Source organism: Lagenorhynchus albirostris, chromosome 15 (genome assembly GCF_949774975.1).
Source record: "Lagenorhynchus albirostris chromosome 15, mLagAlb1.1, whole genome shotgun sequence".
Classification (NCBI taxonomy): Eukaryota; Metazoa; Chordata; class Mammalia; order Artiodactyla; family Delphinidae; genus Lagenorhynchus; species Lagenorhynchus albirostris.
The window spans coordinates 9,908,836-9,921,198 of NC_083109.1; the positions used below are offsets into that span (position 1 = coordinate 9,908,836).

Below are 12,363 nucleotides of genomic sequence, written 5' to 3' on the forward strand. Positions count from 1 at the left end.
TAATTCCAGGGCAAGGGGGTCTGATTGGTCCAGCGTTTGTGCAGGTGTCTGCTTCCAAACCAATCAGCTGCGGCAGAGAGAGGGGGTGAGGGTCACCCTTGGGACGGGGGACAGATGGGCTGATGTGCTGGGGCAGGTGTGGACCACATTCAGGAAAACCCTTTGGAAGAACATGAGAAGACTTTTCCTTACAGAGAGAGGTGGATTTTTCTCCCAGCAGGTGAATTCTGAGTTTGCATTTGAATCAAGACCCCTAAGTGTGAGTCCTAATAAGCATGGCCTATACTGGAAGAAACAGGAACAAACAAACGATAGATTTGACGATATGACAATGAAGCAATTTCCTTAATCTGTAAAGATCGGGTCTTCCCCGGTGCCTTAGTGGATAAGAATCGACCTGCCAATGCAGGGGACACGGGTTTGATCCCTGGTCCAGGAAGATCCCACGTGCCACGGAGCGACTAAGCCCGGGTGCCACAACTACTGAGCCTGTGCTCTAGAGCCCGCAAGCCACAACTACTGAGCCTGCACACCACAACTACTGAGCCTGCCCTCCAGAGCCCACGTATTGCAACTACTGAGCCCACGAGCTACAACTACTGAAGCCTGCATACCTAGAGCCCGTGCTCCGCAACAAGAGAAGCCACCACAATGAGAAGCCCATGCACCGCAACGAAGAGTAGCCCCCACTCACCGCAACTAGAGGAAGCCCGCGCACAGCAGTGAAGACCCAACGCAGCCATAAATAAATAAATCTGTAAAGATCATTTACAAGTCAATGAGAAAAACGTAAAAATTCAATAGAAAAAAAAAAGAGCTAATAGCATGAATAGGCAGTTCATAAAGAAGGTATATGAATGAATAAAATATGGTGGAAAAGAGATTCATCTTCACCAATTATTAATGAAACGCAAATTAAACTAAAATGATCTCATTTTGTCCTGTCAAATAGTCTGTGTGATAGCCAAGGTGAAGGGGAGAATGTACATTGATTTAGATTTTCTGGAAGGATCTCATAATTATGAATCACCAAGCAATAAAATGACCATTCCATTTTGACCTGGTTCTTCAGCTTACAGGAAGGTATCGAGAGAAACTAGAGATAAGTTAAAATTTTTGGATAGGTATTATTTATAAAGGCAAACACCTAAAAACCAACTCATTGTCCAAAACGGGGGAATGGTCAATTTAACTGTGACAACCAACATGATGGCGTATTATGTAGCCATAAGAAATTGTGTTCTGGGTGGATGATAACGTGGCAGAATGCTTTCACATAGCAAAATTGTTTAATAAAATTGCTTAATTGTTTAATAAAAAAGAAAAGAATACAAAATAATTTAAGCCATGACTCCAGTTTTATACTTTTAAAATCTATATACAAAGGCTACGTTAGTCATTTGGTCCATCATTAATTCAACCATTGTTCTCTGAGCCCCTGCACTGCCAGCGTCTGTGTGAGGTTCTGGGAAACAGTGATGGAGAGATACAGGTGTTGTCCTCACCTGGCTCATCCAACCAAAGGAGGAGAGGATGGTCATTAAATACTTTCCCAAATAACTATTTAATTACAGTAGAGATAAGTACTTTGGGGAAAAAGTACAGTATTTAATGAGCATATCATGCAAGGGGGTATACTGCCATATGGGGACAGCACTGGGCAGGTTTTCTTCTCTACACTTTACTCCCTAGATTTTCTACCATTGGTGTTTACTTTTGTTTTGAAAAAATAATACATTTTTAATTTTATAAAAGAGAAAAGGTTTTTAAAAATGGAGTTTTTAAGTCAAAGAAGAGAAGCGAGAAGCAAAGTGGCTTGGGAGACGTGGAATCTTCAGCTGTTTGAAGAACAGTTTTGTAGGAGGAGCTACAGTTGGCCCATGTGAGCCCAGCGGGTCTAGGACACCAGTGGGTCCCAACCACAGAGAGAGATTTTGGTTCCCTGTGAAATTCATGTGACATTCTTACTTTGTAAGCAACAACATGAGTGAATAACTGAACACCCAAGGTGCTCCTGCTACAGACCAGGACTGCCTAGAACAAACGGCGTGTTTCAGATACGCACCTGGGCACACGGGCAAGCCAGGGAGAGCCCCGGGGGCAAAAACAAAACCAAAGGCCGGCGTGAGGCTGTGAGCTGCTGGGGGTTGTTGGGGGAGGGCTGGGGGAGCTGATCTCACTAAGCACTGGACTTGATTATAAGAGCCATTGAGAACATTCTCCCCTGGGGATAGGTCATGCCTCTGCTGGAAGCAGTTCCCCCCTCAGCAGATCTGGGTGCTTGGGGTTGACCCTGCTGCCTTCACTTCTGCTGGACACTCAGATTCCCCAAGGCCACTGCCACTATTTATGCCAAATCTGAAGACAGACAAGGGACACCCCCCCCCACCAAATGATCCCTGCATTTGGGTGCCTGACTCCCTATGCTTCCTGCCGCCTCCCCCAAGACACCAAAAGCACAGGCAACAAAGGCAAAAATGGGCACGTGGGACTGCATCGAACTTCTGTGCATCTAAGGAAACAACCAGCAGAACGTAAAGGCAACCTACTGGATGGGAGAAAATATTTGCAAACCATATATCTGAGAAGGGGTTACTATCCAGAATACTGTCGTGTTTCCACTTTGCCGTGACTCACCACGAAAGGGATGCTAAGGCTTACGGTGGAGGGGCAGGTGGACAGTTAGGGGACGAAGCCCCATCGATCTCCCTGAAGGGTGGGAATCCCAGGCTCAGGATCATTCAGGACCCAGCACTTACCTCCCCAGGAGGGTTACAGACTCCACAGCTGAGCTGAGCCGTAGGGAGGGCCTGGCCACTGTCACAACCCCTCCCCACCCCAGCGTCTTCCAGCCTTTTTTGTTCAAAAAGTGGTAGAGCAGAAAGTTGGGAAGTCATGGTAGCGTGAACAGCCATCCTAGTTTTAGCACTGAAGGTCCTGTATCCCGGGGAACCCTCAGTCCCAGGCAAACGAAGGCAGTTGGTCTCCCTGAGTCTTGATCATATTCCTGTTGAAAGTTTGATGCCCAGTTCTGCTCAAGTGTAGTAACTCACATTTATTAAGACTCAGCTGTGGACATATCCTGTGCTACTGATGCTCTCATGAAACTTTGCAATAACCTTATGAAGTGGGCACAGTGATCATCCCCACTTACAGGCAAGAAAACGGAGGCTCAAAGAAGTCACGTGACTGGCCTGAGGTCCCACACCTAGGAAGTAGCTGAACCTAGACTTTTATCAGTTCAGAGATACATTGTAACATCTGAAATGGGGGTGCACCTTGGAATCAAGGAGATAGCTGCCAGCCAAGAGGCAGTCACCAAAAAATTGTCATCGCGCGCTGGTAAACCTTGATTGCATTGTCATTGATCGCTTTTTTGGTCACTTTGGCAGAATTGTGTGCATTTTTTGGCGCTACATTTGTTGGGTTTCATTGCTGTTTGAAATGTCTTCTGCGATATTGCAGGATGATTCAGATAGAAGATGAAAAGTAACTGTGCCCAGAAAGATCTGGAAACAGTAGCAGCGGGTCAGTTTGATATTAATGAAGCAAATATTTGTTGCTGGAGGAACAACTGTAGTTTTTGCAAAGCAACAACCAAGAAAGATGGAGTCCTTCAATTAGACAAAGCTGGGTTAAGGTTTGCTGCTGAGATGCCTGGAAAAGGATCCCTTACACCAGTGGTTCCCAAACTTGAGCATGTATCAGAATCATGTGGGCAGCTTGTTAGATTCCTGGGTCCACCTGAGAGTTTCTCATTCAGTAGGTGGGGGTGGGGCCCAAGAATTGCCTTTGTAGCAAGTTCCTAGGTAAGTCCAGTGCTGCTGGCTGGGGACCATGCTTTGAGAACCAAGCAGAGCAGAGGAAGCAGGAGCAATAGCTAATCCCGCAGAGTAGATGAAACATCTCAGCAAGAGGCAGGTTGGTTAATGCATCAAAGAGACTTGGTGTGAAGATGCAACATGAGTTTGTCAGACTCTTTCGGCCAGCTTTAAACAGAAGCCACTTCCCCCGACATATTTCAATTGAGGAAAATGGAAACCATGATTTTGCTCAAATACCAAATACTGATAGAACCCAGCTATTCTTTGACATGCATTGGAATGAAGCTGTCATTGCCAAAGGTGCCCAAGGAGTACAGGTCAGGAACCTGAGTTTCCTATCAAGTATCCGAAGAAATCTAAAAGAATCCATTCAACGAATGCTATAAAATGTCTAAGGAATATCTATACATATATAAATACCTAAGGAATATGAAGACATTGCATTATAATGTGTTGAATAGGCAACTTTTAAAAATTTATTGTGTGTAAAATAATGCTGCATCTTACAGTCTATAACATCTTAGATTCAAAGAAAGATGATGTTTGTTTTAAGAGAAACTGTAATTAACACCTCAAACCTGTGGAGGGAGTATTACTGCTTCAGGCAAAGCCAAAATAGGGAGTAATGTCAGGCCCAGGTTGATTTAAAGAAGTGTACTCTGTAAGTACAATGGCAGAAATGTCAAAGGTGGTGCCTCAGTGACTGAGGTTTGGAAACAGAATATGACGTTGGCTCTCAAAGCCATCATTAGGGCCGCTCAGCCTGACAAGTTCATCTAATGAACAGGCCCCGTGGTTGTATTTACTCCTATTTGAAGCCACATCTCCATGTGACGATTACATGTAATAAAGGAAGAAAGAAAATACATATTCCCAAACCATAAATTTAATTAACAAAGTAGTCAAAAGAACTATGATTGAAAAAAAGAAAAAAGAAATTTGAGACTGCCTGTTTTACCTGTTATAATGACAAGGTTAAAGACAAAGATGATAAAGATGTTTGGTCTCCTTTTTATTCTTTTTTCCTCAAAATTTCAGTAAGAATACAAGGTTTGTTTGTTTGTTTTAGGAGTACTTGTGTTAAAAAGTATTTATGTTTAGAGAGTATTTGTAGTTTTGCCCAGAATTCCTTCAATCAGTTCCTTTCCAGTTGTTTGTTAGGATTTTGTGATAAAGCTTATGAAAGTAATGCTTTTGGCTGAAGTTAACAGAAAACCTACCTGGTAAATGGTAGGGACATTTCTTTTTTATTTAGTAAGTCTAGATTTGAATGGTTTTCAGGGCTCTGGCTCAACATCTGGTTTTCTTGCTCTCCCTTTATGGTTACAGAATGGCTGCCACAGATCCAGACATCACGTCCTCACTCCAGCATGTCCAAAGACAGAAAGTGGGGCAATCAGGGCAGCAAGAATGAGCTTTCCTCAACTACCTCTCTTTCTGCCCCCACCTTTTCTTCAAGTCAGGGAGAAAATCTTTTCCAAAAGCCCTGCAGCAGATGTTCTCTAGTGTCTCATTGGCTAGAACGGGGTCACATGATCACTCCTAAGCAGCAAGGGAGACTGGGAAAGCAATATTAACATGTTCATTCTCTACAAAGGAAGGTGGGCAAAGGGAGTATCTATTGGGTATTCATATTATGAAAATTAATAATCATCATATCTTTTAGTTTCAGCTCCAGAATTTGTTTTTGAACATGGCTATCAAACATATCTGCCCACAGAAAGCAACGAAAACCAGACAGCCACTGTCATCTCTCTCCCTGCCAAGTCACGAGCCAAAAAGCCCACAGCCCCAACTGCTCAGAAGAGGCTTAACTGTTGCTATCCAGGTAAAGGCAGCATTTTGTCCTACTTTCGTAGAGAATGTGACATTTAACAGGTCCAGGACTCGAACTCCTGAATTCCTGACAACTGGACGTAGATGTGCTCCAAACTGCTTGGCTTAAAAAAATCAACCCACAGCATTTGCATCATCACATACGACCTGTCTCTCACTGTCTCTGGTCACCATGCACTGGGCTGTAAGACTTTTATAGCCATGGGCCTTTCTTTGAATGGGACTAGTGAAGATTTAAGATTACTGTGAATTTTTCTTTCTGTGCTGTAACTTAGGAAGACATCCAGAAAAATTATTCCTTCCTTACTTTAAAAAAAGAAAAAAGAAACCTTTAGGGGGCTTCCCTGGTGGCGCAGTGGTTGAGAGTCCGCCTGCCAATGCAGGGGACACGGGTTCGTGCCCCGGTCCGGGAGGATCCCACATGCCGCGGAGCAGCTGGGCCCGTGAGCCATGGCCACTGAGCCTGCACGTCCGGAGCCTGTGCTCCGCAATGGGAGAGGCCACAGCAGTGAGAGGCCCACGTACCGCAAAAAAAAAAAAAAAAAACCTTTGGGGAAGGCAAGGAAAATTTCAGACTTAAGGAAAAGTTGCAAAAATAGCACAAAAAATTTCTGTGTACCTTTCGTCTGGATTTCCCAAATATTAACATACTATGTTTGCTTTGTTATTCTTTCTGTATATACATATATTTCCCCCAAAGTTGCAGACATGATGTCCCTTTACCCCTAAGTACCTCAATGTACATTTCCTAGAAACAAGAATATTCTTTTATATAACCACAGTACAATCATCAATATCAGGAAATTAACATTTATACATACTGTTATCAAACTGCTGACCTTATTAAGATTTTACCAGTTGTCTCACTAATGTTCTCTGTATCAAAAGGAAAACTGGTCCAGGATCCAGTTCATAATACACATTGCATTCAGTTTTCATGTGTCTTTAGTTTCCTTTAATCCTAAGCTTTTGTCTTTCGTGACCTTTGACAGTTTTGCAAAGCACAGGCCAGTTATTTCATATTGAATAAAATGTTTGTCACTTTGGGTTTGTCTGATGTTTCCTCATGATCCGATGTAGGTGAAGCAATTTGAGCAGGAAGTACAGACGCGATATTATGTACTTGGTACCTGGTATCAGGAGCACACTGATGCCTGTTGGTCCCATTACTGTGGGATTAACTTTCATCACTTGGTTAAGGAAGTTTCTGCCAGGCTTCTCCATTCTAAAGTGACTGTGTTTCCCTCTGTCATTGATTTTTCCTTGCCTTTTCTTAAGGTTGCCAGTTCAAGACTGCCTATGGCATGAAGGACATGGAGCGTCATTTAAAAATCCACACAGGTAAGTGGTTCACACACATCCCTTCTCTGTGCTGGGAGCTGGGGATCCGGACAAGTCAGACACATGATATGATGCAGAACCTCACTGGTCATCATGGGAATACAAACACAAATGAAATAAAAACGAGATGCTGTTTCTACACGTGATTTTGGCAGAAAATGTTTAGAGCAATAAAATCCAGTGCTGGAACAGATATGAGAAAACTTAGAAGTGGAAATGTGAACTGGTACAGACATTTTGGAAATTGATCTGCCAGAATTAATTTAAATGCACATATTCTTCTCATTTGGAGGAGATGATCCTGTAAGTAAGTGTGTGTGTGTTTGTGGTGTGTGTAATGACTGGTAAACAGAAGAAGGAGGGGGAGAATAGTGACTTTTTATTTATGTATCTTTACACTGCATCATTGGATACCTGAGTGTGTTTTGCAATTTTGAAAGGGGAATTTAATAAATACTTTTTTTAAAGGAGAGAAAAAAAGGATTGCATGGAAAAAGAAAAGTGTGATTATTTCTGGTGATTTTAATTTTCTCTAATGTATCATTTTTATGTCTCCCAGACCTTCTGCATGGAGAAGGAATTGCTTTTAGACTATTTTTCCTGAAGTATTAGATGCTCATAATTCAGATGATACAGTCATATGTAAATTCAGTGAGTGTCAACGTGTATAAGGGAGGGACACTGAAATTTGGCGTGGGCATCCCTAATTGCACAAATTCTGCTACTTAGCCTCAGATAAAATATCTGGAAGATAAAGAAGATAAAATATCTAGCAGTTATCTCTGATACTTCTTGGCCACGGCCAACGATTGCCTTGTTGCACTGGGATCACCATCATATCTAATCAGCCTCACGGCATCATGTCATTTGGATTTCTTCTAGTTATCACAATCTGAAGTTATTAAGTTTTAGGTATTGGTAAGCATTCTCAATGTAACAAGCAATGAATCTCTCCTGGTGGGTGCCCTGTGTTGAAGTTCCATCAGTCACACGTAGCATATTCATCATTGTAAGAGTAAAGTGCTGTCATTATGCATGATAATTGGGGAAGCATTATAAAAATGTAAGTGAGGACAGCACCCTGGAGTCCATCGCTGCAAATCTTCAGGAAGCATCCTCTACTCACAGTTAGCCACGCTTGGGTTTGTAGGATGATTTCTGCATAACTGCAGCATCTCCGTCAACATCTTCAAGTCAGAGAGTTGACAAGGTGTACTTACCTTAGTTACTTTCGGAGAAGAGCTCATGGCCAGGAACAGCAAGAGTGGGGCTCTTTACCAGCAGAGCTGGCCGTAAACCATCCAGCTCCACCGACATCCGGCATCTGCTCGGTGTTGCACATACACAGGATGGTGCCCACAGAAGCTGTTTAGCAGCTGTCAGTAATGAGAAATTATTGTTCCTGGATTTTTTAATTTGACTGTGAACATTTTTAATAATAAAATTACAATCTTGGGCTTCCCTGGTGGCGCAGTGGTTGGGAGTCCGCCTGCCGATGCGGGGGACAAGGGTTCGTGCCCCAGTCCGGGAAGATCCCACATGCCGCGGAGCAACTAGGCCCGTGAGCCATGGCCGCTGAGCCTGCGCGTCCGGAGCCTGTGCTCCGCAACGGGAGAGGCCACAACAGTGAGAGGCCCGCGTACCGCAAAAAAAAAAAAAAAAAAATTAGAATCTTTAATATACTTCTAGATGTATTCTTAAATCCCAGATGTTTGTTCTATGAGGATAATGACCAACTTTGGCTGACAATTGATTTTAGCACTTAGCTATTTAGGATTTGGCCAAAATACATGTTTGATATGTAAAGTAAAGAGTGAAAATCCTGACTCACAACCACATCTTATCTGACACATGCCCAAAAGTCACCAGTCTTAATAGTCCAGTGTGTCTCATTCTTAAATTTTGGCATGTGTATACCAGGCTTAAAAACGCACAATTTACTTTTTCCATGTCTTATTAAGTTAATAATATATACACTCTCTGCAACTTTCTGTTTCTTCTTTAATGCTGGATGTCTTTCCGTGTCCGTATGCATGTATCTGCTTCATTCTTTTCGATGGCCAAGTAGGAAATTGGTTCAATAATTTATAGTACATTTACAGTATTGTACATATAATACTTCAGCCTTAAAAATCATGTTGTAGAAATTTAATGATGTGAAAATGATTGAAATTATTTTAAGTGCAAGAAAGTAGTCAGTGGAGAGGCAGTGTTGCATTTGGCTAAGAAAGCAAGACTGTCCTGGGTTCTAATCCCAGTTGTTGAGAGAATTAAGTAAAATCATTCAGAGGCACAGTACCTTCCAAAAAATAAGGGTTAAATTGATGTTGGCCAAGGAGGTTTTTGTACCCCAAAATGTGCACACACACGTACAAGATAATTGGAAAAGTAGATATCAAAAAATTAGCAGTTGTTCACGGGTGGCAAGTTGACAATGTGCATTAGTGAGTACAGTTTAAGCTGCTGTAGCAAAACGGCCCAGCACCAGCTCACACAAGGTGGGGGTTTATGTCTGTCTCACGTAGCTGTCCAGAGGTAAGCAGGTGGTCTAGGCAGGTAGGCAGCTCTGTCCCCATCATCCAGGGACTTAAGTTCTCTCTCTGTATTACAGTACGTTAGGTTACGTATCCACCATCTGCAGGTATGCTGTCCTCACCTGCTTGTTCACCCTCATGTCTTGGTAACAGCTGGCAAGACAGGTGGAAAGAGAAAAAGTAAAAGGCAAGCCATTTCCTTTTACGAAAGGGACACATTTACCTTCTCTGCCATTTGATTAATGAGGACTTCATCGCAGAATCACCCCTGGCTACGAGTGAGGCCGAGAAATGTATTCTTTGGCTGGTCAGACGTGAGCTGTACTAAAACTTAGAGATTCTGAGTTTTAGGGTGTGTCTGTTATGAAAAAGAAAAAAGAGCTAATGGGTATGAGACAATGTTTCTTATTTTACTTAGCTGTACTTTAAAATTTTTGAGTTGCCTTCTATTTTAAATTGATAAAGAATTCATCTTCAATGTAGGAAAAATTAGAAAATACTAATAAACAACATAGAAGAAGCAATTCCTCCTCTCCCAAGACGTTAGCTCTTTGCCCGTCATCCGTGTAGTTTTGGGGCGGGGGGGTTCTAAATATCCTTGGGTGACTGTGTCTTAAGCTTTTCATAAGGCAGTGGGAAATAAGCCTTTTTCCCTTTCATCTTGTTTCCTGATGCCGTGTGTGCACGTTTGAAGGAGACAAGCCCCACAAGTGTGAAGTCTGCAGCAAGTGCTTCAGCCGGAAGGATAAGCTGAAGACCCACATGCGGTGCCACACGGGCGTGAAGCCCTATAAGTGCAAGACGTGTGACTACGCTGCCGCGGACAGCAGCAGCCTCAACAAGCACCTGCGGATACATTCCGACGAGCGGCCCTTCAAATGCCAGATCTGCCCCTACGCCAGCCGCAACTCCAGCCAGCTCACCGTACACCTCCGGTCCCACACAGGTACGTCCTTCATGTGGTCCTTACGCTGCGCTCCCAACTGCCTGTTGCCTAAATCACCGACACCTTCAAGCACTGAGTCACAACCTAAGTAAAGGACCTGGGCACGTTAGTTCATCCCGTGGTTTGCAGTTTTGCTTTTCATCTGCTCAGAAGTCGCTTTCTCTGTAAAATAGGGGAAAACATCAAGGTTATAACTTTATACACATCTTTATGTAGCTTTAGACCCTATTCACTAGTATTTACTTGAGGAGGTGCGCTAAATGAAATATAGATATAAGCAATGCATTTTTAATCAATGTCTGCATAACGTATGGTTAGGCATTTCAGTCGTCTTTTGAAGACTGCTCTGATCAGTTCAGCATGGGACAGCTTGATGAAAAAACTCAGCTGAGTAGGTAACTTAACAAATGATGTATGTTTTCCTTTTAGCAAGTGTGTCTCTTCACTTTCGATACAGTGGTACTGTGTAACCACCACAGAATCTCAGCAGCATATTATAAAAGCATTTGTTGCTCACGTACTTCAGGTCAGCAGGGAGTTGGCTAGACATTCCATTGATCTTGGCTGGGCTTAATCACATGTGTGGGAAAGGCTGGGTGTCCACTGACCCTGGCTGGGGATCTGCTGGCTGTCTCCTTGCCTTGGCTGGGGCAGTCTGGCTCTGCCCACATGTCTCATAGCCTCCCTCTGGGACCAGTGGGCTACTCCAGGCTTGTCCTTCTCATGTCAAGGGCAGACCTCTGCGTGGAAGACAAAACAAGTATGCCCCAACGTGTAAGCTCATTTCAAGCCTCTGCTTGCATCCCATTGGCTAAAGTAAGTTAAATGGTTGGGCCTGGTGTCAACGGGTGGGGCTGAGCTCACCCACAGTGGAAGGTCATCCCAGGGTTACATGGCAAAGGCCATTTTTGCACCAACCATCATTCACCAGTTCACCCCACCATCATTCACATCTCTCTGACATGCAGATGCATTCATGGCCTCCCAAGACCCACACAAGTCTAGCCAATCATAGGATCCAGAACTTGCAGTCTCCATCAGGTATAGATATGGCTTCTCTTGACCTAGAGCCTTCTGCAATAAAAAGACAAAGCTGTCTGTCCCCACGCTCCCAGCATGCAGCGGTGAAACGCAGCCAGGATACTTATAATATTCCTCCTGTTCCAAAAGGGAAGAACAGGAGGCGCTTGGCAGTCACTGGTGCACAGATTTCTGAAATCCCTCTGGGCAGGTGTTTCCAGGTCCCCCCACTCTGGGAACAGGGAATGTTTCTTGATTAGGCGTTGACTCGACCGTGTGCTTTTTGACTCTGCTCCCTGGAGCAGCCTTTCATCACCTCCCTTAACCACTTCTGAAAAGGAGTGGAAAATGTGCCTTTGAGAACCTTTCTCAGCCTGCCTCCTGCCTACCGAAAGTTGGGGTCTTTTTAGGTTTTATTTTAGTCTAGACTGACAGCTTTGCTGATAGAGCTATCTTAAAAACGTTGTGAGTTTCCTGTGTATCTGTGCCAAAAGCCACACCCATAATTCTTCTGGAGACTTGCCTTTCCTCTAAACTCAATTATAGGCACTTTCGGCAAATAATGTTCTGTAGGTTGAAGCCGGTGCGACTTTTAGGAATCCGTGTCCAGCTGAGAGGACTTACTTGGCACCAACTTTATTCTTTTGGAGATTTTGACAAAGAACCTTGTGCTTACACCCTTCATTTCTCATTCGTTCTTCCCTCTGCGATCAGTTCCCTGGATATGATCTTTGTTCCCAGGCTTTTGTCGTACTTTGAAAATCTTTTGCTGGTTGAAGATGGGAAACTTCATCTAACCCAGCACATCTTTGATTTTCTGTATTCTCGCTAAATTCCATTTTGAAAATGGCCAGTTCTTTTT

The 12,363-nt window shown here is 43.4% G+C and overlaps 1 protein-coding gene across 7 annotated transcripts in view; it reads left to right on the forward strand.

Annotated features, from left to right (window-relative positions):
- ZFP64 (ZFP64 zinc finger protein) overlaps nucleotides 1–12,363 on the forward strand; it is a 77,789-nt gene that overhangs the window by 11,371 nt on the left and 54,055 nt on the right. For 6 of the 7 annotated variants that reach the window (XM_060123539.1, XM_060123535.1, XM_060123536.1 and 3 more), the window contains 3 exons: nucleotides 5,491–5,652; nucleotides 6,939–7,001; nucleotides 10,230–10,481. In XM_060123539.1, coding sequence (XP_059979522.1) covers nucleotides 5,491–5,652; nucleotides 6,939–7,001; nucleotides 10,230–10,481 — 477 coding nt within the window. The remainder of the gene's footprint in view (nucleotides 1–5,490; nucleotides 5,653–6,938; nucleotides 7,002–10,229; nucleotides 10,482–12,363) is intronic. The other variant, XM_060123538.1, reaches the window with a different exon arrangement.